Source organism: Bubalus bubalis, chromosome 18 (genome assembly GCF_019923935.1).
Source record: "Bubalus bubalis isolate 160015118507 breed Murrah chromosome 18, NDDB_SH_1, whole genome shotgun sequence".
NCBI lineage: Eukaryota > Metazoa > Chordata > Mammalia > Artiodactyla > Bovidae > Bubalus > Bubalus bubalis.
In genome coordinates, this window is record NC_059174.1 from 4,119,524 (window position 1) to 4,144,043 (window position 24,520).

The 24,520-nt window shown below is 49.6% G+C and overlaps 2 protein-coding genes across 7 annotated transcripts; both read left to right on the forward strand.

The window, feature by feature from the left end:
* Positions 1 to 536: 536 nt before the first annotated feature.
* Positions 537 to 12,220, forward strand: MON1B (MON1 homolog B, secretory trafficking associated). Of its 4 annotated transcripts, none has more exons than XM_044932173.2 (6): positions 537 to 785; positions 1,097 to 1,357; positions 3,429 to 3,749; positions 4,301 to 5,120; positions 5,491 to 5,638; positions 8,255 to 12,220. In XM_044932173.2, the coding sequence occupies exons 2-6, from the start codon at positions 1,210 to 1,212 to the stop codon at positions 8,462 to 8,464; spliced, it is 1,647 nt and encodes a 548-aa protein (XP_044788108.2). In that variant the 5' UTR covers positions 537 to 785; positions 1,097 to 1,209; the 3' UTR covers positions 8,465 to 12,220. The 4 variants fall into 4 exon arrangements, with proteins under 4 accessions (XP_044788108.2, XP_006055388.3, XP_025124217.3 ...); XM_006055326.4 differs by having other exon boundaries at positions 1,200 to 1,357; XM_025268432.3 differs by lacking the exon at positions 537 to 785 and adding an exon at positions 825 to 983.
* On the forward strand, positions 9,741 to 21,970 carry SYCE1L (synaptonemal complex central element protein 1 like). 3 transcript variants are annotated; one of them, XM_025268433.3, is made up of 12 exons: positions 9,741 to 9,871; positions 15,820 to 15,882; positions 17,542 to 17,601; positions 17,791 to 17,865; positions 18,431 to 18,478; positions 18,728 to 18,782; positions 19,943 to 20,026; positions 20,285 to 20,348; positions 21,184 to 21,253; positions 21,339 to 21,426; positions 21,527 to 21,611; positions 21,826 to 21,970. In XM_025268433.3, exons 1-12 carry the CDS (start codon positions 9,811 to 9,813, stop codon positions 21,904 to 21,906), a joined length of 834 nt encoding a protein of 277 aa, XP_025124218.2. In that variant the 5' UTR covers positions 9,741 to 9,810; the 3' UTR covers positions 21,907 to 21,970. The 3 variants fall into 3 exon arrangements, with proteins under 3 accessions (XP_025124218.2, XP_044788109.2, XP_025124219.3); XM_044932174.2 differs by lacking the exons at positions 9,741 to 9,871; positions 15,820 to 15,882 and having other exon boundaries at positions 15,947 to 17,601; XM_025268434.3 differs by lacking the exons at positions 9,741 to 9,871; positions 15,820 to 15,882 and having other exon boundaries at positions 15,947 to 17,601; positions 21,829 to 21,970.
* Positions 21,971 to 24,520: the final 2,550 nt, after the last annotated feature.

Here is a 24,520-nt window from a genome sequence, read left to right on the forward strand (position 1 = left end):
ACCTGCATAGCCTCGCCCACAGAGCCCCATCCTCAGAAATGAGGTCAGCTCCGCCTTTCGCGGGTTTGGGCAGGGACTGGTCAGCCTACACATTGCCTTCGCAAACTCACCCCTCTGCGCCATGAGGTTCCCTTTTGCCAGAGGCCACCAAGCCCTTAGGCTTCCTGAATCCCCAGACACCCACAAAAACTTCCTGCCTCTGAGAGGCCCGCCTCTCGCCTTAGTAACCGAATCCCTTAAGTTGGCCAGACTGCGCACAGTACTCCGATTGCGGGCGGCCCCTGTCGGTCAAGCATTTTCTCTCTGTCCAGTGTCCATTCCACCTTCCTGCTCCTGCCTTTCCTGGAGGATAACTGAGGATGAAGTTTCCTCCGTTCTGGCGAGTCCCATCTCAACTATCAAGACTTAGGCTGCGAGCTTCCTCCAGGGCAGAGAGGAATAGGCCCCAGCCTTCCATTGGGTCCGGATAATGTCAGTCAAGGGATGGGCGGGTCCAATAGCGACCTGACGCAAGGTTTCTGTGGAGACACTACTCAGACGGAATGGGGCGGGACGACCCGAGGGGACCGGCTTCGCTATATTGGGCCAGAGGCGAGGCAGTCCGCCCTCCGTACTCCGGATTGGCTGAGCGCGAGCCGCGCCCCCCTCACGCCGGCGGCTTTCGCACGAGAAGTGGGCCCATTTCGCCCCAGTTGTAGCCACACGTGCCCTCGCTGAAGGAGTGAGTGCAGATCGGGACGGCCAGATCCGTCGTAGACCCGGGAGCAGCGCGGGCCATTTCAACGGTGAGGGAACACAAGTGGGCGGTGGGAAGGAGGGGTCTGGCGCCCGTAGGGCGACTAAAGCTCCGCAACCGGAAGTACCTTCAGAGCGGCGTCGCACCCGGAAGTGTGGCAGGACGGCAGCCACACCCGGAAGTGTGGTGCTTCCGGGGCTACGGGAACTAATGGTACCTGGCCAATTGAGATGCAGAGTTAAAACAGGTGTTTGTATATCTTTATTTGCTGAGGCTTGGCAAAGCCTTCCTTTGTGGGAAGTGTTGGAGGTTGCAAGTATGTGGTCGTGTTTTTGAATGTTTCATCTGTTGAAACGCCAGGAGAGAACGAGCCCCAGGAGTGTGTGCAAGGAGGCCAGGCTGAGTTAAAGCTTTTAAGAAGTTTCTTTTGCTGCGGGTCACCCTCCATCCCCGCTCCCCACAGGGATGTGCAGATGGAGGCCGGAGGAGACACTGCTGCCCCAGTCCCTGGGGATGCGGAGGACTTGGAGGAGATGCGGTTCCCCAGTGAGGAGGCTGAAGATGGTGAAGGGATCCACAAGGACTTACCCGATCCTGGAGATGCAAGCTTGGAGAAAGCAGGTATACATTCACTTCACGAGGGTCTTGGAATTCCTAGGGGATATTATTCTTGGGGAAGATTCTTGGGGACCCAGAGAGAGGAGTCTTTGGGACTCAGGGAAGTAGTTTAAACCATACTTTGGGTCAGTGGGAAGTCATTGTGGACTCAAGTTGTAGTTTAAATCATTGAGGAGTGAAAAGGAAATCAGCAAGTGTCAATGGATGTTCACTGGGGAGTGGTGTGAATATAGGCCCTTGAAGAATCAGAAAGGGATCAGTTGGGGTTAGAGAGGGACCCTGGGGGTTTAGGCTGTTTAGATCAATGATGACCAAAAGAAAGTTAATATGGTCAGTGAAAGTGAAAGTCACTCAGTCCTGTCGGACTCTTTGCGACCCCATGGACTATACAGTCCATGGAATTCTCCAGGCCAGAATACTAGAGTGGGTATCCTTTCCCTTCTCCAGGGGATCTTCCCAACCCAGGGATCGAACCCAGATCTCCCGTGTTGCAGGCGGATTCTTTACCAGCTGAGCCACAAGGGAAGCCCTAATATGGTCAAAGGGGGACTATTTAGAAGTTAGTGTCTTTGGGGGCTTTACATCACTGAAGTGGGAAAGGGGATCTGTGGAGGCCATTGGACACTCAGAGTATTTACATCTTTGAGGAGTTGATGGCAGTTGTTGGAGGGAATCTTTAAGGAGCCAGATCTTAGTGGATTTAATGGTGATTATTGGAGAGACAGTGGACATCAGTGAGACAATTAGAGAGTCAGAGGACCAGTAGGAAGATCTTTGAAGACCCCAGTGTATATGTAGTGGTATAAAGTGGAGGATTAGCAGAAATCATTGGGGAATGAGTACTCATTGACCACTTTGGAATTAGTGGATGTTGATGGGGTCGTTGGAAAGGATCATTGAACATTACTGAAAATGAGTAACAGGGATTGTCTTTGAGCACTTGGGAAGTATTGGGAGGAGGTAATTGGGGACTGTCAATGAGAGAGTGATGAAATATGAGGTCATTGGGATTTTATGGAGGAAAGTATTGATACATAGTTGCCAGTGGATAATACTGGTTGTCAGTGGGGATCAGTAGACATTGACTAAAATAAATGGGAGGGTAGTCAGTAGAGGGCAATGAAATTGTGGATTTCACTGTTGAATGTTAATAATGGTCATGGGGAAGGGCCATAGAGGTCATTAAAGTCCTGTGTGTTAGTGTATATTATGGTGGTTATTGTAGGGAGGGGGTGGATATCAGTGAGGATAAAGGAGAGTCATACCAATGAGAATAAAGGTCAGGGGAGTCAGTAGGGGTCATTGGAAGCCTTGGATGTTAATGGAGGTCAATGGTGGTCATTATTGGGAATGCAGTGGACATGGAGTAGATTAAATTGTGGGTTGGGGCAGTCGCTGAAGATCATTGAAGATCTAGGTATTAGTTATGTTAATGTGGGGGTCACTGAAATGTTACCGAGCAGCAGTGGGAACAAATAGGAAGTTGAGGGAGTCCTAAAGATCTGGATGTTAGTAGATCATCATGGCAGTCTTTGGGCGAATTAGTGGTCTTCCCCAAGAATATAAATGGGTGACCAGGAGAGTCAATAGTGTCATTAGGATCAGTGGACATCAGTGAGGATAAATAAGGGGTTAGGGTAAGGAGGGGTGCATAACGGCTGACACAGATGTTAGTAGATATAATGGTGGCCATTAAGTAATGAGCGGATATCAGAGTAAATGAGTGGTCAGATTAAATGGGAGTTCACTGAAGATGAAGATATCAATGATCATTCACAGGTGTTGGGGTGTTTTGCAAACTTGGGAATGGCAGTTATTGAAAAAGGGGAATAATTATTCAGTAGGGAAATAGAGGGCTCGGTAATGAAAGTTAGATGGGCTTATTGGAGTATTTGTGGGGGAGGACATTGAAACCTAAGTGTTAGTAGACATCATTGAGGGGCAAAGGAGACACCTGGAGGTGTGTGTCAGTGGCAGGGATCACTGCAGGGCTGGTAGGGATTTGATGGTTCTGTGGACACATGGGGTTAGTGGGGGTCCACAGGCAGATGACTTACTGGGGGCTCCCTTTCAGGATCTAAGACCAAGGACCAGTCACCTAGACTGCTGCTCCAGTCAGAGGCTCCATCATGCACCTATGGGCTCTGGAGCCCCACGGCCTCTGAGGGCAGTCCTCTGGGCGGCCCTGAGATTGGCTCGGGGGGCCCGGGCGGGGACCCGAGCGACGAGGATTGGCGCAGCAAGCGGAAGCACGTGTTTGTGCTGAGTGAGGCTGGCAAGCCCATCTACTCGAGGTACGGCAGTGTGGAAGCCCTGTCAACCACCATGGGTGTGATGACAGCCCTGGTGTCCTTCGTGCAGAGCGCAGGAGATGCCATTCGCGCCATCTATGCTGGTGAGCAAAGGGGCAGGAAGCAGAGTAGGCGACAGTGACTGGGACCTTGGCTGTCTGGCAGGAGGTCTGGCTGGCTGGCTGGCTGCCTAGGGCACTATGGAGCTAGTTAGGAGTGAGTCAGTGTGTGTGGAAGCTGGCCAGGCATCTGTCCAGGGGGTCTATCTGTCCGTTTACCCTGCTGAGTTCTGATTGATCAACTCACTGGGATGTAACTGGCTGGATACTTCCTTGTTGCCTGAGAGCCTGAGCGTGGGGGCTGTGTGAGTTGGGTGTTTTTCTAGCTCTGTTAGTTTTCCTTTCTCTATCTTCCCCGCTGCATGCTGTATGCCTGATTCTTGACCATCCCATCATATCTCTGCAAATGTCCCAACTCCCCCAGTTTGTCCTTACCCTTGTCCTGGTGTCCCCGGAGTGACAGAGTGGGCTTGGACCAATTGTGTGTGCCTTGTCGGGGGTGGGGGTGGGGGGGAATGTGGAAGAGCCCCATGTGACCCCCTCCTGTCACCACTGACCCATCTCCCTCCGACCGTCCCTTCCCTCCCCTCCCCCAGAGGACCACAAGCTGGTGTTCCTACAGCAGGGCCCGCTGCTGCTGGTGGCCGTGTCAAGGACTCCTCAGTCAGCCGCCCAGCTACGTGGGGAGCTGCTGGCTGTGCACGCACAGATCGTGAGCACTCTGACGCGCGCCAGCGTGGCCCGCATCTTTGCGCGCAAGCAGAACTACGATCTCCGCCGCCTGCTGGCCGGCTCGGAGCGCACCCTGGACCGACTTCTAGACAGCGTGGAGCGGGACCCCGGGGCCCTGCTGCTGGGCGCCGTGCGCTGCGTGCCTCTGGCTCGCCCGCTGCGGGATGCGCTGGGCGCGCTGCTCCGACGCTGCACGGCACCCGGCCTGGCCCTCTCGGTGCTGGCGGTGGGCGGTCGCTTGGTGACAGCTGCCCAGGAGCGGACGGTGCTGGCTGAGTGCCGGCTGGACCCCGCCGACCTGCAGTTGCTGCTGGACTGGGTGGGGGCACCAGCCTTCGCGGCGGGCGAGGCCTGGGCACCCGTGTGTCTGCCCCGCTTCAATCCTGATGGTTTCTTCTACGCCTACGTGGCCCGCCTGGACGCCATGCCCGTCTGCCTGCTGCTGCTGGGCACCGACCCCGAGGCCTTCCATGACATGGCCACCTGCCGACGCCTGGTCGAAGAGGGCATGCACTCGCTCGGAGCCATGCGTGCCCTCAGGGAGGCTGCCAGCTTCTCAAATGCTGCATCAGCCAGTGCCTCAGCCTACAGTGTGCAGGCTGTGGGCGCTCCTGGCCTCCGGCACTTCCTCTATAAGCCACTGGACATCCCTGACCATCACCGCCAGCTGCCCCAGTTTACCAGGTGGGCTCTGCCCCCATGGGCATTTGGCTGGGTGGGGAGGCTTATCTAACTGGAAGGTTCAGCCGCTCAACAGACAAGACTGGAGAGAGAGCCGGCCGTGCTCTCAAGACATGCAGTAGAATGGGTCTCTGCCTGATGCAGGAGTCAGCCTCCAGCCTCAAGAAGTCCCCTGTCCTGATGGAGAGGAACTCCCCAGAACTCCAGGAATCCCCATGTTTCATGGGGAGGTTAGGCCCTAAGAAGCCTCCAGGCTAACGGGGGAGGAGGCTCAGCTCCCTTACTTTAATTGAACTCCCTAGACAGAGGGGAGATGGGCCAACCAAGAGAGCTCTAGACTGACCCTATCCCTCATCCCGCTCCGTCACTGCAGCCCCGAGCTGGAGGCCCCCTACAGCAGAGAGGAGGAGCGACAGCGCCTGTCCGACCTGTACCACCGCCTGCATGCCCGGCTGCACAGCCCCTCCCGGCCGCTGCGCCTCATCTACCACGTGGCTGAGAAGGAGACCCTTCTGGCCTGGGTGAGTTGAACAGGGCTCTGAAGGAGTCGATTCCCACACTGCAAGCCTTCTTTCCCTCCGCTATATCCCCTCCAGCCACAGCAGCCTCCTTCAAGCGGTTTTGTATCCATCACTGTCCCTATTGCTCCACGTGTCTTTGTTTTTAAATATTTATTTGGCTGTGCTGGGTCTTTGTTGTGGCATGCAGAATCTTTCTTTAGTTGTGGCCTGTGGGATCTAGTTCCCTGACCTGGGACCCAGTCTGGGTCTCCAGCATGGGGAGCACAGGGTCTTAGCGGCTGGACCACCAGGGAAGTTTCCCATGTGTCTTTGAAACCCATCAGTCTCAGTGTCTGAAACCTCGTAGACTCATCCTTCTGTTGACCATTCCCTCATTAATGTCTTCCCCTCTCAAGAGGTCCCATTAACTACGATCACTTTGCCTGTCAATTTCACATCAGCCCCGCCCTCTGTGGCCCTGGGTACCAGTTGAACTTTGATTCTGTCTGTCCCCAGCACTTGAGCACTGCAGGCTTGGTTCCATGCTGTGCCTTCCACTTGGGGTATCCTTCCCTGTGGTCTCTTCAGGACTGCTGTCCACACTTTTGTTAAAGGTCAGCTGTTCAGGGGGTTTGGTCAATGTGACTCCATTGGAGATGGCACTTCCCTTAAATTCTGACATTTAGTGCACATTTTTTAACTCATCTATGCCATGTCTGTTATGTATCAGGCATTATTCTAGGCTGAGAATTTTATTAAAAAAATTTTTTTTTGTTTTCATTTTCAAACAACTTTAAACTCACAAAGAAGTTGCAAAAAATTATATGAAGTAGGTCTTTGACTTTGTTTCTCCAGATGTTAACATAACCAGCGGAACTCATCAACATCAGGGAATTAACATCAGTGGAATCATATCTTATCCACAGGCTTCGTTCAGACTTCACCAGTCGTCCCACTCATGTCCTTTCACTGGCCCAGGATCCAGTCCAGGAGCCCATGTTCAGATTGATTGTGTCATCCTAGTCTCGTTTATTCTGGAACATTCCCTTGGTCTTTTTTGTCTTTCACGACCTGGGAATTTTTAGGAAGTACCAGCCAGTTAGTCTGTAGAATGCCCCTCAACTTGGTTTTTTCTAATAACATTTTGTCAAGTCATGCCTCTTGAGCAAGCCTCTTGCAGAAGTGTCAGATATCCTTCTCTGTGTTGTATCAGGAGGACCATGACATCACTGTGTCCCATTGTTGACATGACTCCTGTTCACTTCATTAAGGTGGTATCTGCCAGGTTTCTCCACTTTATAGTCAATCTTTTTGCCATTTGTAATTAGTATCTTGTGGTGATTAGGTCAGTGTGCTCTTTTTCACCATATTTTCATCCACTAATTTTAATATCCATTAATGATTTTTGCCTGTGACAGCTGTTTTCTCTGGCATTTACCATATGGTGATTTTTCTCATTTCATCCTAACTTCTATGTTTATTGGTTGAGATTCTGCTGTATGAAAGAGCTTTCCCTGCTCCTGTTTATTTGTTGAATTTTAAATTTCATATCATGGATTTTTCTTGAATTCAATGAGCTAAAATCTTTTGCTGTCTTTTATTTTTGTGCTCAAACTCTCTCTTATTTAGTCAGCAGAAGCCATGGATTTAGCCAGACTGGCCCCTATATCTTTTTATTTTTTTCTTCAAATAAATTTTTTGACTGCTCTGTGTAGGCATGTGGGATCTTAGTTCCCTGACCAGGGATCAAACCTGTGTCTCCTGTGGTGGAGTATGAACCACGGGACCACCAGGAAGTCCTCCCCCTATGTCTTTTTGACACATCTGTATCACTGCTTAAGTACTTCTTACTTTCTGGAAAAAGATAGTCCAAGCTTATTTTGTAATTTCTCTGTGCCTGTCCTGAAATCTACCATCTGTCCAGTGAGTCCTTGAACCTTTTAGTAGAGGATGGTATTTCAACACCAGGATCTGGTAGTCCCAGGATTTTAGATCGGGCGATCAGGAAATGACATCTGAGTGGAAGGGGAGGTCACAGGGCATGGGGGTGTCTCGAGGAACAGTACACCTGGCAGAGGGAAAGGACTGTGCGAGTGCCACGAGGTGAGGCTGAGCCTGGCTGTGTCTGAGGAACAGCAGGCGGAGGCTAGTGGCTGGCACAGAGGAGTGAGGGGGAGAACAACAGTGGTGTGGAAAGGTGCTGGTGACCGGATCGGATTAAGCCTCTCAGGTTGGTATGAAGATTAAGTTGAATTAATCCTCACATCACACCCAGGCTACAGATGATAAAAACTTAAGTGTGTGGAACTTAGAACAGGACTTTGTATACAACAATTACTCATTAAATGTTAAGCACTCTTGTCATTATCTCCAGTCCACAGATGAGTGAACTGAGGTCCAGAGAGTGTATGCACACACACACATAGCACCCAGTTGAAATCACTAGTTCTGGCTGACCCCCTGGCCCACTCATGATACAGAAGCATCAGCTTACCTGCTTTAGCCCAGTGACCAGGTTGGAGCTGCTGCCAGGTGCATTTTCCAAACAGGAGACCTGTGTGGGGCTAGGGTAGGATGGACAGCACTGAGCTTGGCTAGCTCAGGACCAACTGACCGTGTCTCCTCTCAAACCCGCAGGTGACCTCCAAATTTGAGCTGTATACCTGCCTCAGCCCCCTGGTGACCAAGGCGGGCGCCATCCTTGCAGTGACCAAACTCCTGCGTTGGGTGAAGAAAGAGGAGGATCGGCTCTTCATTCGTTACCCACCCAAGTACTCCACACCCCCAGCAGTCCCAGTGGCCTCTACGGACCAAGCTTCCCACAATGGCTTGTTTACTGGCCCTTGAGAGGCAGAGCTTCCAGACTGGGCAATGTTGAGAACCACCATCTTGGGCTTTTACCTTCTGTCTTCACCCTGGAAATGGGGCAGGGTTGGGGGGTTGATGGTGGTAGTATGTCTGTGTGTGCTCAGTCGCTCAGTCAAGTCCGATTCTTTTGCAACCCCACAGACTGTAGCCCGCAAGGTTCCTCTGTCCATGGAGTTTCCCAGGCAAGAATACCAGGGTGGATTGCTGTGTCCTGTGGCTGGTCCCTATCTCCCTGGGCAGTGCAGCAGGATTTGGGGGGCTGCCCACCAAAGACACATGGGTGGCAGTGTGATTGCACACAGGTGAGCAGGCTGCCTGACCAGCCCCCTCATGCCCCTCTGTCTCTGGGAAAATCCTTGAGACTCCCTCTTCCCCTCCCTCTGCCTTCACCTCCTCCACTGGGATGGTGTTCCAGCCTCTGTCAGGGACCGTCTCCTCCATTCCTGGACACCACACGCTCAGTCCTGCGTCAGGGGCCTGCCTCCTCCCTGGGATCTCAGCCCAGAGTGTCTAGGGCTGGCCAAGGTCTCCCTTGGTGGCCCACGGCAGTTCTGGAATTGGAAATGTAGGACTAAGTCTGTGCCCTGAAACAGCCTGAGGATATTTTTAAAGAAAAGAGAACTGCACATAAAAGGCCTAAAACTGATATCCACAAGGACGTTTCCTTTGCCCTTCATGTGCTTCATCTTTACCCAGTAAAAAATGACCCCATCAGCGCTGGCTGCTGCTAATATTAATAAGAAGGTGACCTCCAGCGTCTACCTGCCTGTGTAACCCGGGGCAAAGTACTCGACTTCACACAGTGACTGAGATCCAGAATTTTTACACAGATCCACTTAGCTTCCACGGCCCATTCTATTCATTTGTGAGCTGGAGATAACTAACCGCTCATAGGCTGTTAAATGAGGATTTGTGAAAGAGGACTGCACCACTTGAACCGCACAGCACCTGCACAGTCGTCCCAGACTCACAAACCGCACAACCCAGGCAAAGATGAGAGAGAGAGAGAGGCCTGCCTGTAATTTCTATGTGTGTGTGCAACACTCAACACCCCAACAACCAAGACCCTAGTCCTGCCTCGGGTTTCGCTAAGCTGGAGCTTGGAGCCTCGTGCTGCACGTGTGTGTGCTAACTGTCGCTCAGAGATCTCTGGGTGGTCCACTTTGGTGAGCTGATCACCCGTTGCTCTTCACCCTGCTCAACTGATGCGCAGAGACGCACTGGACGCGTGCACGCTGTACCGCCTTTCTGCCATCGCGTGGTTTTGTTTTGTTTTTGTTTAAACCAATCACCAAAGCGCACGCGTATCAGCTGCGTGCTGGAAGATGGCGGGGAAGCTGGAGCCTCGGGAAGTGAAGTCGCCAAAAGTCGTGGAGGATGGCGAAGGTAGTGAGGGCAAGGGGCCTCTGGCATCCAGGGCTGAAGGGAGGGAACCTTCGTCCCCTTGCCGTAGTGCAGTGTGTAGTCACTCCGTCGTGTCCGAGTCTGCAACCCCGTGGACTAGCCCTCCAGACGCCTTCGTTCAGGGGATTTCCTGGCAAGAATACTGGAGTGGGTTGTCTTCTCTAAGGCATCTTCCCAACCCAGGGAAGAAACTGGGATCTGCATTGCAGGCGAATGCTTTGCCGTCTGGGCCACCAGGGAAGCCCTTTGTCTGCTACAATAATGAAATACTGGTACCAGTTCTAAAAATAAAAAAAAATTAAAAACTGCTGTTTAACGAAGCGGAGATAAAAACATAATTCTCAGCATCTAGATTAACTTGTCGATTTTATTGATTATACTTGAGTTAAATAGATCGAATACGTCAGTATTCATCTTTTCAAACAATAAAGGGGTGGATCTCACAAAACCCACTCGAGTGCTGCCACATCTAAGAAAACTTAACAGTAATTCCAATATTGTCATTTCACACCGAGCACATGCCACACTTTGCATGGACTCTTAAATCTTAATCGTGGATGGCCACTCTCAAGAGAGCTGCTTTTCTCCCGGGCATTTTGTTAATACTGATGCCCCCTACCCCAGTGAGAGGAAAGACAAAATTGTTCTAGAGGGAGTTGGAAATCGCAGTCTAGGCAAAAGAAGAAAATTGTCTAAGACAATGATACCCCGCTATGCCTCTAGCACTTTTTTTAACTATAAAAATTTTCAAAGTGTACCTAAGCACAGAAAATAAAATGAATGCCCATGTACTGGTCACTGTGTATATACAGTTGTCAACTCTTTGCCCTCCTTTCATCTATCTGTGACCTTCCTACACACTCTTTAGACCACCTTATTGGTAATAAACACATTGGATTACATCTTTCCAAACACATCTATGCAGATGACAACAGTGATTATGATTATGTACTTGTATATTGTCTGCCCTACGTTGTGAGCTTGAGAACAGACCATTCATTACCATTTCCCCAGCACCTGAAACAGTGCTTACTTGGCAAAAGTAGGTGCTCAGTAATTTTCTTTTTTATTGTATGAATAATGAAATAACACTGAGAGTTCTCTTAGATTATGGCCTCATGTTGAGTGCAAGCTTTCAACAAGAAGATGCCAATAAATTGCCCTTATTAAGCTCTTAATATAGCTGCTACTATGGGGAGAAAAACTAGTATTACTACATTTTTTTAAAAAAGGAAGTTATGATTAACTTCACCAGCAATGGAGAAAATTGAAAAGCGTATCAAGTTGCCCTTTCTAAACCATCCAAATTGGCTTTAGAACAGGAAGAATATCTGCTATTGATTACTCTGGCAGAACAGGACTTCTTTTGCACTGATAGTAGAAGTGGCCAGCAAAGGCTTTGCTGGAGGCAGTTTGTCAGAATACGCATAGCATCTAAAACGCTATTTCTTATCTTTCGTCGCCATGCTTGAAAATCATAGAATACACAGATGTGTGGACCAGGCAGGGTCATTGGAAAGTTGTTGATGGGAGCAAAACACAGAAACAATCATGGAAATGGCTAACTTTAAGTATATTCACGCATTATGGAATGCCTATGTGGTGGACATTGTTTTTTTTAAAGAGGCAGGAAGAAATAATTAAATTCGAATTTAATTCATTACAGTTAATTTTAAAAGGAGAAGATTATAGGAATTCCCTGACAGTCCAGTGAATTAGGACTCAGCACTTTAACTGTTGTGGCCACGGTTCAATCCTTAATTGGGGAACTAAGATACTGCAGGCCTTGCAGCACGGCCGGAAAAAAAGGGCGAACACCATGATTCGCTAACACAGAGTAAGCTTCACAGGGATCATGTTCTCATGAGAGAAAGCAAGTTGGAATTAAGAAAAAGAGGCAGTTCAGTTATACAATTATAGCTCTATGTGTATTACATAGAAAAATGTCTGAAGGCTAAAGGCCTAACTGGTGACTCTGAACAAGGGTCTTGAATTTTGGAGGTTGTGCAGAAGTGAAAGCATTTTTTTGAATTTTAAAGGAAAATGCCAGTAGTAATGAATAACTTTAAAATATCTGTTGAATGGCATCTGGGGATTGTACATTAATATTGGTCTAGTTATTAACATCTCTATTTTGATGGTTATACTGGTAGAGTTCCCTTATAAATACGTACTGGAATATTAAGAAATAGTGGGTTATGATGCCTGCAATTTGTGTGCAGAAATGCTCCCAAATGTGGAATCTGATGCAGGGGCAAATAGCACTGTGGCCTATTTCTACAGTTTTCATGTACGTCTGAAATTATTTAAAAATAAAATGTTTCAAAGGGGCTCATACTCCATAGGCTGTTTTGTTTTGTCATGTTGATTTTTTAAAATTTTTGTCAAAATGTTACTTGAACTATTTAAGATTTACCGATCACTCATGATCTTACTTGGAGAAGGCAATGGCACTGCACTGCAGTGCTCTTGCCTGGAAAATCCCATGGATGGAGGAGCCTGGTAGGCTGCAGTTCATGGGGTCGCTAAGAGTTGGACACGACTCAACGACTTCATTTTCATGCATTGGAGAAGGAAATGGCAACCCACTCCAGTATTCTTGCCTAGAAAATCCCAGGGATGGGGGAGCCTGGTGGGCTGCCGTCTATGGGGTCGTACAGAGTCAGACAGGACTGCAGCGACTTAGCAGCAGCAGCAGCATGATCTTACTGCATGACTAGGACTCGAAATGCAGTGGAGAGGAAAAACTGAGCTTTCACAGAAATGGTTGAACATGCCAGCTGTAAGAGACATATGGGGACAATCGGGGGGAACCGCATGTGTTGTAGGTATTTGGTGATATAAATGATCCAATGATTAGTGATGATTGTTAATCTTGGTGGGGCTCTAGAACTGCAGTCGTCTAAGAAAATGTCTTCTAGTAGTTGAGACTGTTTTTTTGAGATTCTTAATGAATTTCATCTAGGGATGAAATGTCATGAAGTCTGGGATCTACTTGAAAATATTTCAGCACACACACACAAAATAGCTGAAGCAAATATCAGTGGATATTAATGATTGTTAGATCTGGTAAACCAGAGTTCATCACGGTATCCTATCTAATTTCATGTGCATTTGGAAATCCTCATAATATTAAAAACAAAACAAGTAATCACAAACACCTCTCTTTATTATTAGATTTATTTTTTTTTATTCCAAATACTAAGAGTATTTGAAGAACTTAAAAGTATCCAGAGGAGACATACCAACCAATGATACCAGAGAAAGACAATAAGATTTAGAGCTAAGAAGAGAAGGGAGTTGCATTTTACTTTACATATTTCTGTAGTGCTTGAATGTTTTTAGAATGTTACTTGGTTAAGTGAAAATTAAAGCAATACATGCGATACATCTTACCAAGTTCTAAGTGTCTTCCCCAAACTTGGAGTCACTTAGTTAAGGGACTGTTGGTGAGAGGAGACTTTTACTTTTTACTTCTTGTTCTTCGACAGTTGTTTATTAAGTAATTTAAAAATTCAAATGCAAAATTAAATGAATACATACTAATTTAAGGAAAAAAGATGTAAAGAAAGTGAACATAATACCAAATATTTTAGCAAAATTTAATAAGCTCAAGTTAAGAGTCCCTGATTTATAGCATGAGTTTTAATGGCTGCAAAGAATTTTAGCCTATGAAGGTGCCATAATCAACTAAGGTATCTTTAAGTTGCTTCCATATTTTAAGATTATGGACAATGAAACAGTCTTGCCCACCATCCTTAATTATTTCCTAAAATAGATGCCTTGAGGTGGAATTTCTGATCCAGAGGAGTTAAGTAAGTTTTTGGTATTTACTACCAGAAAATTTGAAATGAAATACTGTTTTTGCCTATATGATTGGCAAAAGTGACAAAGGTTGAAAAAATATTTGAATGATAAGAGTGTGAGGAAGGAGTCTTCCATGGGCCTCTAGGGAGAGGGCAACTTCAAAATACCAAATTTAGTAACATACATGCCCCTTGATCCATCCAGTAGTCTTCTAGGAATTCATTCAGTAACATTCCCATGCATGCATAAAGAAGAATGTACCAGGATCTTATATTAGATTGAATTGTGTCCCCTTAAAATTCATGTTCACTCGAACCTCAATATGTGACCTTATTTGGAAACAGAGTTTTTGAGACTGTTTCATGCAGAATAAGGTGTACCCTAATCTAATAACTGGTGTCATATAAGAAGAGGGAAATTTGGACATACAAAGATAGAATTTAAGGTAAAAGACCCAAAAGAAAGACCCACGTAGAGGTACTGTTATGGCTTCTCAAGAAAACTAATGCAGATAGTCACTGTGGCATTATTTGTAACAGCAAAAGCAGCAACCTAAATGTCCATCAATAGAGGACAACTTTAAAAGATCATTAGTATATATATTAGCAAATGGAAGAATGCAGGGACTTCACTGGCAGTCTACTGGCTAAGTCTGCACGTTCCCAATGCAGGGGGCCCGGGTTCAGTCGATCCCTAGTCAGGGAACTAGGCCCCAGTGCCGCCGCTAAGAGTTGACAAGCTGCAACTAAAGATCCTGCATGCCACAACTTAAAAAGCAGACGGCACATGCCGTAACGAGAGATCGCAAATGCTGCAACGAAGATTGAAGATCCTGCGTGCCACAAGACCCGATGCAGTCAAACAAATAAATATTTTTTAAATAAGGAAAAATATAAACTGTGAAATGCCATTTAGGACATGACACCATCTTTATCAGAAAATGCTTGTATGTGATTTGAATGATCACTGAGTACACACAAACAGCCTATCACACAGGTGGCCTTGCAGAGGGTAAGTGAGGAACTTAGGTCTGGAGGGAGGGACTTTGCATTGTATACCAAGGTGGGTAAGCATTTCTTCATTTACTCTTTGGCTGTCATATGTGTTTTGTGAGCTTCTTTTCATCTTCTCTGCTTAATTTTTCTTAGAGAGCAAGCAGTGGGTCACTAGGAGTTGCCCTTTTCTCACTGATTTTACAAGAGTTTAAGATGTTGGTATTTTTTCTGTTTTTGTTGTTGTTATAAGTAACACAGGCTCACTTTAAAAAGTACCTAGAAATATATGTGGCAAAATTACATTTGAATCAAGACCTAATAAAGTCCGTCCATTAGAGTTGATTGCTATACGTCTCATCTCTTAATCTAGAGTTTCCTCTTCCCCTCTTTTCCTTCTTTGCAGTTTATTTGTTGAAGAAACCAGGTTGTCCTATGTGTTGAATTTCCCAGCATCTGGATGATGCTGACTTCATCCCCATTGTGTCCTGTGTTTTCCTTTTCCTCATATTTCCTCTGAATTGGTATTTAGAAATGGAAACCTGATAGTATCCCATCCCTTTTTCTTTTTTTCTTGGTTGGGGTTGGGGGACGGGGAACAGAGTCCTTCGCAGGTGGTGTTGTGTTCTTCCATCAGGAGGCTCACAATATCCAGGTGTCTTTTGTGGATGTTAGCAGCCATTGCTAAACCATGCCCTAAACCCATCACTTCTTTCAGAATTTGCAAATAGTGGCCTACAATTATTGGAAGGAAATTCCTATGAAATCATTCTGGCCTGTCGCATTGCCTGCAACTTCATACTGATTGAGAACAGCAGCAACTAAAGTGCCTCATCTTCTCTCACCCCTGAATTTTGCTAAGGGTGGTGTCCTGCAACCTCCTGGGGAGAACTGACCAGTAGAGGTTCTGATTCACCCACCGCACTCCCTTGGCCTCTGGGACAAAAGACGGGGGTCCTGTAGGGACCCTGCTCCGGCTGGGGGGCTGCCCCTCGACCGATCCTTGGTTCAGCCCAGGGTGTTCTCAGAACCTGCTGAGACTTTCTTCCTCCCTTCCTAGACAAGTGTGGACCTTTCCTCAGTCCCCTGTCACTCTCACTGCATGCTGTAATTCTGGTTTTCATTCCACAGGTCAGACCAAGTCATCAGAGAAGACTGAAGACTTGCTGGAAATGGTGAAAAAGTTGCAGAAAGGTCATGTGTCTCCTTGTGTCTGAGGCTTAGCTCGAAGAGGTTTTAAGACAGGAAGATGTGGTTCAATCCCCAACCCCTCAACTCACAACCTTGGGGAAGGATCCCATTGCACTTTCTTCCTCTTATACCGTTTAGTTCTTTCAACCAAAAGCACAGCTTCGAAATTCAAGACATATAAGCTCCTCCCCAACACACAAATGCATGTGTGCATACACACACACACACACACACACACACACACACACCCCAGCCATCTATTTCCTTGACCCATAGCCCAGCAGCAACTATTTTTACATTTTCTGGTATTTTTCTGGAGATTTAAAAAAATTCCATTTTGGGTGTATATTCTTTGTCCGTTTTTATATACAAATGGCAGATGGCAACACAAGAAGCTTTGCACCTGGCTTTGCTTGTTGATGGGAGACTGGGAACCAGCCTGCATCCAGTATCTACATCAGGGCTGGGGCAAAGTACTGGCTGGGTTTGAGGTTGAATCTGCCTCTCCCCTAGTCCATCAGCAGCTTAAAATACTACAATCCACTGGTCTGTTCCAGATAAAACCTTCCCTTCCCTGACTCTGTGGCTACAGCATTGGAGCTGCTGCCTAGGCTAAAATTAGGTAGAGGAATTGGGGGATTGAAAATTAAGTGACCCTGACCATCCCCGGTAAAACAAAGACCTCAGGGAGTCATGTCCTAATCAGCAACTCGGAGAGCACTCAGTCTCCAAGAAGTCACAAGAGCTGGGGTTGGTGGCCTCCGAAAAATCCAGAAACTGAACTTCAGGACGTCTCAGGGTGGTAGTGACACCCAGCAAAGGTTGGACAGATTTCCCCCTCAATTTTGCGCTTTCAACCTTGAAGCCAGAGAGGATGAGAAGGGCTTCCGCATTTGGAGCACTGAAATTTGGACTGTGCAAAGTTAGAGATGACTCCCTAAAGAGGCAGTGATCTCCCTATCATTGGAGAATTTGATAGCTGTCAAAATGCAAGTTGCATCTTCCTCATATTTCAACACCAGAGTCCAGATATGCAGAAGCAACAGCCCACCCTGCCAGGCTTTCCATGCGGTGGGAGTTTTCAGGAGGTGTCCACTGTCTCCCACCTGATTCAGAATTACATGCACAAGCCTCTGCCATGGCCTAGAAGGCCCTGAGCTGTCTGCCACCCCCACATCTCCACCTTGCCTCCTGCTACTGTCTGCTAGCTCACTAGACTCACGCCAGCCCTTCCAGGCCCCTTAGCCGTATGTTTTAGGCATATGTCTCAGTCACTGCAGGGGCTTTGCATTCATGGTCCTTCTGGCTGGCATGTTCCCCCCTCCATGCTCCCTAAGCCCCACACTCCAGAACCACAGGGTTCCTTCCTCCACATCATTTGGGGCCTCTCCATATCTCAAGAGGCATCTTCTTTGATTCTTCAGCCCTTTGTTCCACTTTATTTCCTTTCACAGCATCCACTGCCACCAGCATTGACATCACGAATCTTTGCTCAGTGTCCATCTTTCCCACCTAGAAGGCCCTGCAAGGGCTTCTCTTGCACGCTCCATAAATGCCGATCGACAGCAGCAGAGACACAGTGCCAACACCCATCCTGCTCCTTCTGCCCAGGACAGCCAGGCACCTGCCATCTCTGGCTCAGTCTTCTATTTCCTTCTGCAGAGGGAAGCCTGGAGCCACAGATTGAAGATCTGATTAACCGGATTCATGAGCTTCAGCAAGGTAAACTCCAGGATTTAAGATCCACTGGCCAAGAGGGGCCTGGGCTGGGGAAGGCCCCACTGCATCACCTGTAAGATCCAGGCCCCTCTAGACTGTCTGAAGGTGGGTGTGTAGCATCCTGGGCTGCAGGAGAACACAGCAAGGCTGGAGGCCGCCTCACACTGTGTCTTCGTCCTTTCTCTGGCCCAGCAAAGGAGAAATCCAGTGAGGAACTGGGAGAAGCCCAAGCTCTTTGGGAGGCCCTGCGTCGGGACCTGGACTCCTGTAAGTGGGACCAGCAGAAGGGCGCAGAGAGCTCGTGGCCAGTGCTGACCTCAGGGTCTTTGCACAGGCTGTTCCCTCCACCTTTGATACTTTCATCCTACATAACCCACATCACCTCGCGCTGTTTTGAGTCACCTTTCAGCTGAAATTTCACCCCAACAGGTCTACCTTGGCGGCCCCTTCTAAACACCGAATACCACCTCATCTCGCACACCGCCCCCCCCACCCCCACCAGTTTGATTTATTTCTTCACAGCCTTTATTCCTGCTTGTCATGGTGTACTTTTTGCATTTCTCATCCTCTCCACATTCTACTGTGCACGTGCTACACAAGGGAGCCCTGTAGTCCTTCACCCCTTCTTACAGGGTGTGTGGGCTCCCAGGGGAAAAAAGCTGGATCAAGGTGGTCCCTAGCGGGAGATGGGTGCAGGGCCAGCAAGAAGACACTGCCCTCCCCTGAGGTTATTGTACCTTCTGTGTGACCTGGGGCCTTCCCTTTGCATGAAGTTGCAGTCTGGGCATAGGATGAGGCCCCTGGAGACTCAAAGTGTCCCTGTGTTTTCCAGTGAATGGAGAGAAAGTGCACCTAGAGGAGGTTTTGAGCAGGAAGCAAGGTATTTACCAGCCCCTTCGTCCTCATTATTCTACCTGGTCCCCCTACAAAAGCTTGAAGTTCCCAGGTAGCCAGAGGAATCCCCCTGAGATCAGAGGCCAGGTGCTTCCCTCTCTGCTCAGACCCGCCCCTCAGCTGCCCTCTGACTTGGAGTAAACACTGAAGTCCCCTCAGTGTCCTGGCCAGTGTGCTGTGAGGCCCCTTCTGCCCCATCTGACTCCTCAGAGCCCCCTGGTCCCTCTCCCCCCAGAGGCACTGCGGACCCTCCAGCTGTACTGCCAGAGGAAGGCGGAGGAGGCACAGAGGTAAGAGGTCCCTCCTGGTTCTTCCCCGCCTCATTTCCCGGCCTGAAGGAGGAGGGGGCCAGAGCTAGGGGAAAGAAATCTTGGACACACACTCATTTTCCCTTTGTATAAAATCAAGTGGCTAGATGAGAGCCTCTCCTGCTCACCTTTGATAAGAGGTAGTGTTCAGATGAACTCATTTAATCATTCATTGCTAGTTTCTTTATCAAGTGGATACTAAATTCCATCCACTGGTATTATTTTAGGTCTTCCCCTATCCAGCTCTTCTGCCATCCAAAACATTTATCTGTCTGCTCATGTATGCCCCCAGCCACCCATTTATGCACCCGTCCATCTACCGACCCATCCATCCACTCTCCCATACATCCAACCAACTATCCAACTCTCCAGCCAGCCAGACAGCCATTAATCTCTCCAGCCTTCCATCTAATCATCTTTCATCCATCCAGCCATTCTTTCTTTTGTCCATGTTTCTAGTCATCCATGTAGCCATTCATTTCTTTACCCAGCCATCCAGCCAGCCAGCTATCTATCAGTCTTCCCTGTATTTCTCCATCCATCCATTATCCTTCCACTCATCATTCCTCTAACCAGACATCATCTCTCCAGCCTATCACCTATTTTCCATCTATCTCTCCATCCTTTGAACCTTTGCTTAACACATTTTTGTGACCAGAGGTCTCACACTCTGGGGCATCAAGATTTTAATAACATGGGAAAACCTGATGACAGATAGTGAAAGTGTATATATGCTTAATCACACCACATCTACCACTGTCCGAGGAGCAGATAGTGTTCAGTTATCAACCAGTCCTCACAATGACAGTCCCACCATTTTATATGTGAGGAAACAGATCCACAGAGGTTGAATAACTTGTATAAGATTATAGTGGAATAGCAGATCCAGGCTTCAACCCTGGACTTTAGAATGTATGAAACTAAACCAATGTATACCCTTCACAGGGATTTCTTGGAAAGGCATGGTTTGATGGGAGACAGAATGGACAGGATGAGAGTGTCAGGAAAGGCTTATAATGTCACATTTGATTTAAAAAAAGGAGAATGATAAAGATTCTGAACAGACTCCCAGCCCCACTCCGGCTAGAAGGCTTGGTGGCTCATTCAGAGACTATAACTGAGGGTTTTCTTTCCTTTCCCAGGAACTACATGTTGGCAGAGCACACAGAGCAAATTTCTATCCAAAACTCTCAGATCACAGAGACTCGAGGACAGAGGAAGCTGGGGTAACCCTGGGGTGACCCTGGGTCTAGGGCTTGGAGTGGGCTGGTGTGGGGGATGGGAGTGGGGCTTGCCTGAGGGAGAGCTTGTTGGAAGGCATGTTTGTTGCAAGGTGAGCTGTTGGATGCAAGGCTTGGAGGACAAAACCCATGAAGGGGCTCCTAGCAGAGGGAGCCCTAGGTACAGATCTGAAGCCCCAGACTGGGTCTGGCTGGGTGTCAGTCCTACCCTGTGCTTGCTTATTCCTGGATGTCGGCCCCTAGGTTGCCCATGGAAGAACAGCTGGAGGATTTGAGAGGCTCGCACAAGGACCTCTGGGAATTCCACGTGAGCCATTATCATTGCCTCTGTTGAAGCCCCTCCTCCCCTGGCTCCAGCATGTCTGCTGATGGGCCCAGGGTCCTCCTACTGCTCAGGCCCAACGCCAAGGGGTGGCCCTTGACTCCTTTCTTCCTGTCACCCGCTCAGCCCAGTCCACCCAGCAAACTCTCACCAACCCCCACCGCCGCACTCAGCCTCCGGTGCCCAGACTGTTGCCCTGGTCTTTGCTAACCTCGCTCCCCTCCTGCTCGCCTAGAGTACCCATCCTGCAGTAGCAAGTGGGAACTCTGACCCAGACATGGCCAGGCCATCCCTTCATTCAGCCAGTGTCTCTGGATGTGTCCAGCGGCACTCCAGAGGGGCCAAGTCTTTGCTGTCCCCAAGCTGGTTAGCGGCACGGGGTGGGCATGCCCAGAGTCTAAAACAAGAAAATAAGTCGATAGATCCTGTAACGCCAGTGGGAAAGTCCTCTGTGAGCAGGTGTCATCTGAACATAGACACGGGTTAATAAGCAAGGAAGCCATGCAGTTGTCAGAGTGCAAATGTCCCTGGGAGGGAACCGTGCCTGGTGTATTTGAGGAAGAGCAAACCGTGGGGCTGGAGGATGAAAGAGTGGGAAGAGGTGAGGTTTAAGAGGTACACGGGGACCTGGCGAGTGACTGAGGGGGAAAGCGTATCTCCCCGAGCCCCCCAGGTCCCAGCAGAAGCTGCACACCGAATGAATGGGTAGCTGAATGAAGGCATGAACCCACTAATTCAGATAAGGACTTTCCGAGAGGCGCGGAAGAGGAGGGGACCAGGAGGAGCGCTGCAGGGACAGGGCTCCTCTCTCTCTTCGCAGATGCTGAAGCGGCGACTGGCCTGGGAGATCCGTGCCCTGCAGAGCAGCCAGGAGCAGCTGCTCACCGAAGGTGGGACCTGGGCCCGGGGCGGGGGCGGGGCCGGGGCGGCCGGCGGGAGCCCCGGCGCCGCCCACGACGCCCCGCCCGCCCGCAGAGAGGCAGGCGCTGGCCCGGCTGGAGGACGTGGAGCGGCTGCTGCTTGCGCCGCCCGAGGCCCCCGCCGCCCGGACGGCGATCGGCGGGTGAGAGGGCCGGGGAGGTGGGGAGGGGCCGAGGCCTGCCCCCAGCGCTGGCTCCCTGGAGGGCGCGCCCCCGGGGGTCCTCAGCGCCCCTTCCCTGCAGGCTGAAGGCGGAGCCGGAGAAACTCCGGGGGGAGGCCCCCGCCCAGACCCGGAGCACTCCAGAGGACCGTGCCGGCTCTGGAGAGGTAGAGGGCCGGCAGGCGCGCCAAGACAGAGCAGGCGGCGAGGGCCCGGGGTCCCTGCGGGAGGCACGCGTGCGGGCGCAGGGCGTCCTCGGGGGGGGGGGGGGGGGGGGCCCGGGCCCGCCCCAGCAGGCCTGACGCCCGCCCCCCAACCCTAGCAGGCCGACCCCCCTCTCCCCCTCCCAGCAGGCCTGACTCCCGCTCCCCCGCCCCCCAGCAGGCCGGCCCCCAGCTCCCCAGTGAGGGCGACCTGGCGCCACCGATGGAGCTGGTCCCGACGGCACCCCCAGGCCAGTAGGACCCACCCGGCCCCACCTTCCTTCAAGCTCGCCCGGAAATAAAGGCCACGTTTGCGGACCCTGCTCCTCCTCTGCGGGCTGAGTCTGTGCTCTGGGGTCTTTGAGGGTCGGGGTCGGGGTCGTGCCCCACTCCTCGCTTCACCCGAGGGGGTGGGGCGGCCAGGCAGCCTGGGCGGGGCCTCAGCCGGCCTCCGCCCACCAGCCCCTTGGCGGGCTCGAAACGTCTCTGTCTGTGTGAGTGTCAAGGCCGCTCCATTTCCTTGGCCTCATCTCGGATTCCTGAATTTTATCAGTAAGGGCTAAGTAAGATGTGTGCTCAGTTATGTCCGACTCTGCAACCCAGGAGCTGTAGCCCGCCAGGCTCCTCTGTCCAAGAAATTCTCCCAAGAATACTGAAGTGTGTTGCCGTTGCCTTCTCCAGGGGATCTTCTCCAACCAGGGATCCAGGGAGTCTTTTGCGTCTCCCGCTTTGGCAGTCGCATTCTTTACCACCACGCCACGTGGGGAAGCCTCAAGGGCTAAAGGGGACGTGGCAAGAACCCACTGCAGGTCCTGTCAGTCTGCTGGGGTTCAGAGCAAAATCCCAGCCTGCAGAGCCCCTGCATTCCCCAACCCCCCCCCCCCGCCCCCACCTCCCCGCCCCAGGCCTCACCTCTCACATCCTCATGTGCGCTTCTAGCCGCAAAGATGATTTTCCACCCTTCTCCCAGCACTTTGTCATCTCAGGGCCTCTGCTCTGCTGTGTCCTCATCTGGGTTGCCATTTCCCCAGTCTTCCCAGACCGCAGAGCCCGTTAAGTATATCAGCTGCTCAGGAGGCTGGCCTCGGGGACCCAGTTGCTACTTACCAAGCACGTATGGGTTTAATAAGCATTTGCTGAACATCTGCTTGTGCCCCAGGCACTGCTGTAGGCCCTGGAGTTTAAATAGCAGGTGGGGGAAGATCTCAGTGAGGAAGTGGGCCAGATGAGGGGGGGGTACCCTGGGCAGCAGGGTCGGGTGGGCACAGGCTGAGTGTGTAGGGGGAGTGGAGGAGGGTAGCTGAGTTTGCTCTGTTTGGGGAGCATCTGGAGGTGTGGTGACACAGAGGGAGGTGAAGAGGGATGGGAGATAATGTCAGAGAATCCCTGGGGGGCCAGTTCAGATGGCTCTCGTCTTTCTAGTCTGTTCTGAGCACAAGACCTGGTGCACAGCAAATGTCAGTAAATGTTGGCGATCACTTATGACGATGATGAGTCATTATATCCCAGTCCACCTATGTCACACAAATGGGGACAGCCCGGATAGTCCACTGACATCCCTTTCCTCCTAAGATTTGAATCCTGGCTCCCCTGGTCACTGAGTGACCTCAGGCAAAATGTTTAATGTCTACAAAACTCAGTTACCATAGTTGCAAAATGGTGACACCAAGTGCACAGAACTTATAAACTTGGTCAACTCCTCCTTCCAAAATCTCCCGAACCCTTAGCTAAGTGAAATTGCCCCTCATGTGAATACAGTGCAATACACAAGGAGACGGTGGGCACATGGGACTTCCTCTCTCAGACTGAACTCTGAAAGTGGAGACTCACTCGACCCAATTGGAGGAAACTCACATCTCAAAAGGCACAGAGAAAAATGCAAGTACCACCACAAATGGCTTTTGTTTGCTAAGTTCAGAGGTTTTACAAATATCTGCAAGGTTTTTGAGATGAATAGGGAATGTTTGCTGCTGCTAAGTCGCTTCAGTCGTGTCCGACTCTGCGACCATAGACGGCAGCCCACCAGGCTCCTCTGTCCACGGGATTCTCTAGGCAAGGATACTGGAGTGGGTTGCCATTTCCCTCTCCCAGGGAATGTTTGGGACTTGGTAAAAAAGAATAGGTGGGCTTTGAATTATTTCTGGAGGCACATGTCTGATGTTGTGAAGATTTGTAAGAAAAGTACAGTTTTTAATTCCTCAAAGGATTGGGCCCACCTGAATGATATGGAAGTTGCCCTACTCTCCCAACTACATTATCCTCAGTTTGCTTCTGTATATCAGGGAGAAGATTTTCAACTAAGATGGAAGTCAGAAGATTCCCTTGTCCTAGGTTTAGAGCTATGTGTCTTGGGAATGTTTTAGTAATCCTTCCACGAAGGCTTCAGAAGGTTTTTCCCTGCTCTGGGTACATGGTTTCATTTTAACTTAAAGGAGAAAGCCTTGGGGGAAAAAACTCATGTCAGGCTCTGAATATCAGCTTCCAACTTGGTCAGCTTCTGACCATTCTTTAAAAAGAATTCTCTCAAATACCTTGTCAGGTTTCAGCCGAGACAAAGCAAATATTCTTGGCAGTATTGCACAGTTGCTTGGGTGTGTAGGGCTGGAAAATTTTCCACCTTCTTCCCTTCTAGGTTCTTTGGCTGGCCTAATAATTAAATTGATGTAAGAGAGTAATAGGAGAAACAAATTTATGGAGCCCCATAAAGATATGAAGGCTTAAAAGACAGCCAGGTAACAACATCCTGTGTAACACCAGAGCTAAGGAGAGGGGTAGGGGTCTGATGATACAAAGGGGAGGAAGGTAATTCACAGGAAAGCAGAGGAGATGTTGCAGAAACAAAGATTGCCTGGTTAGCACATACGTTTCTTAGG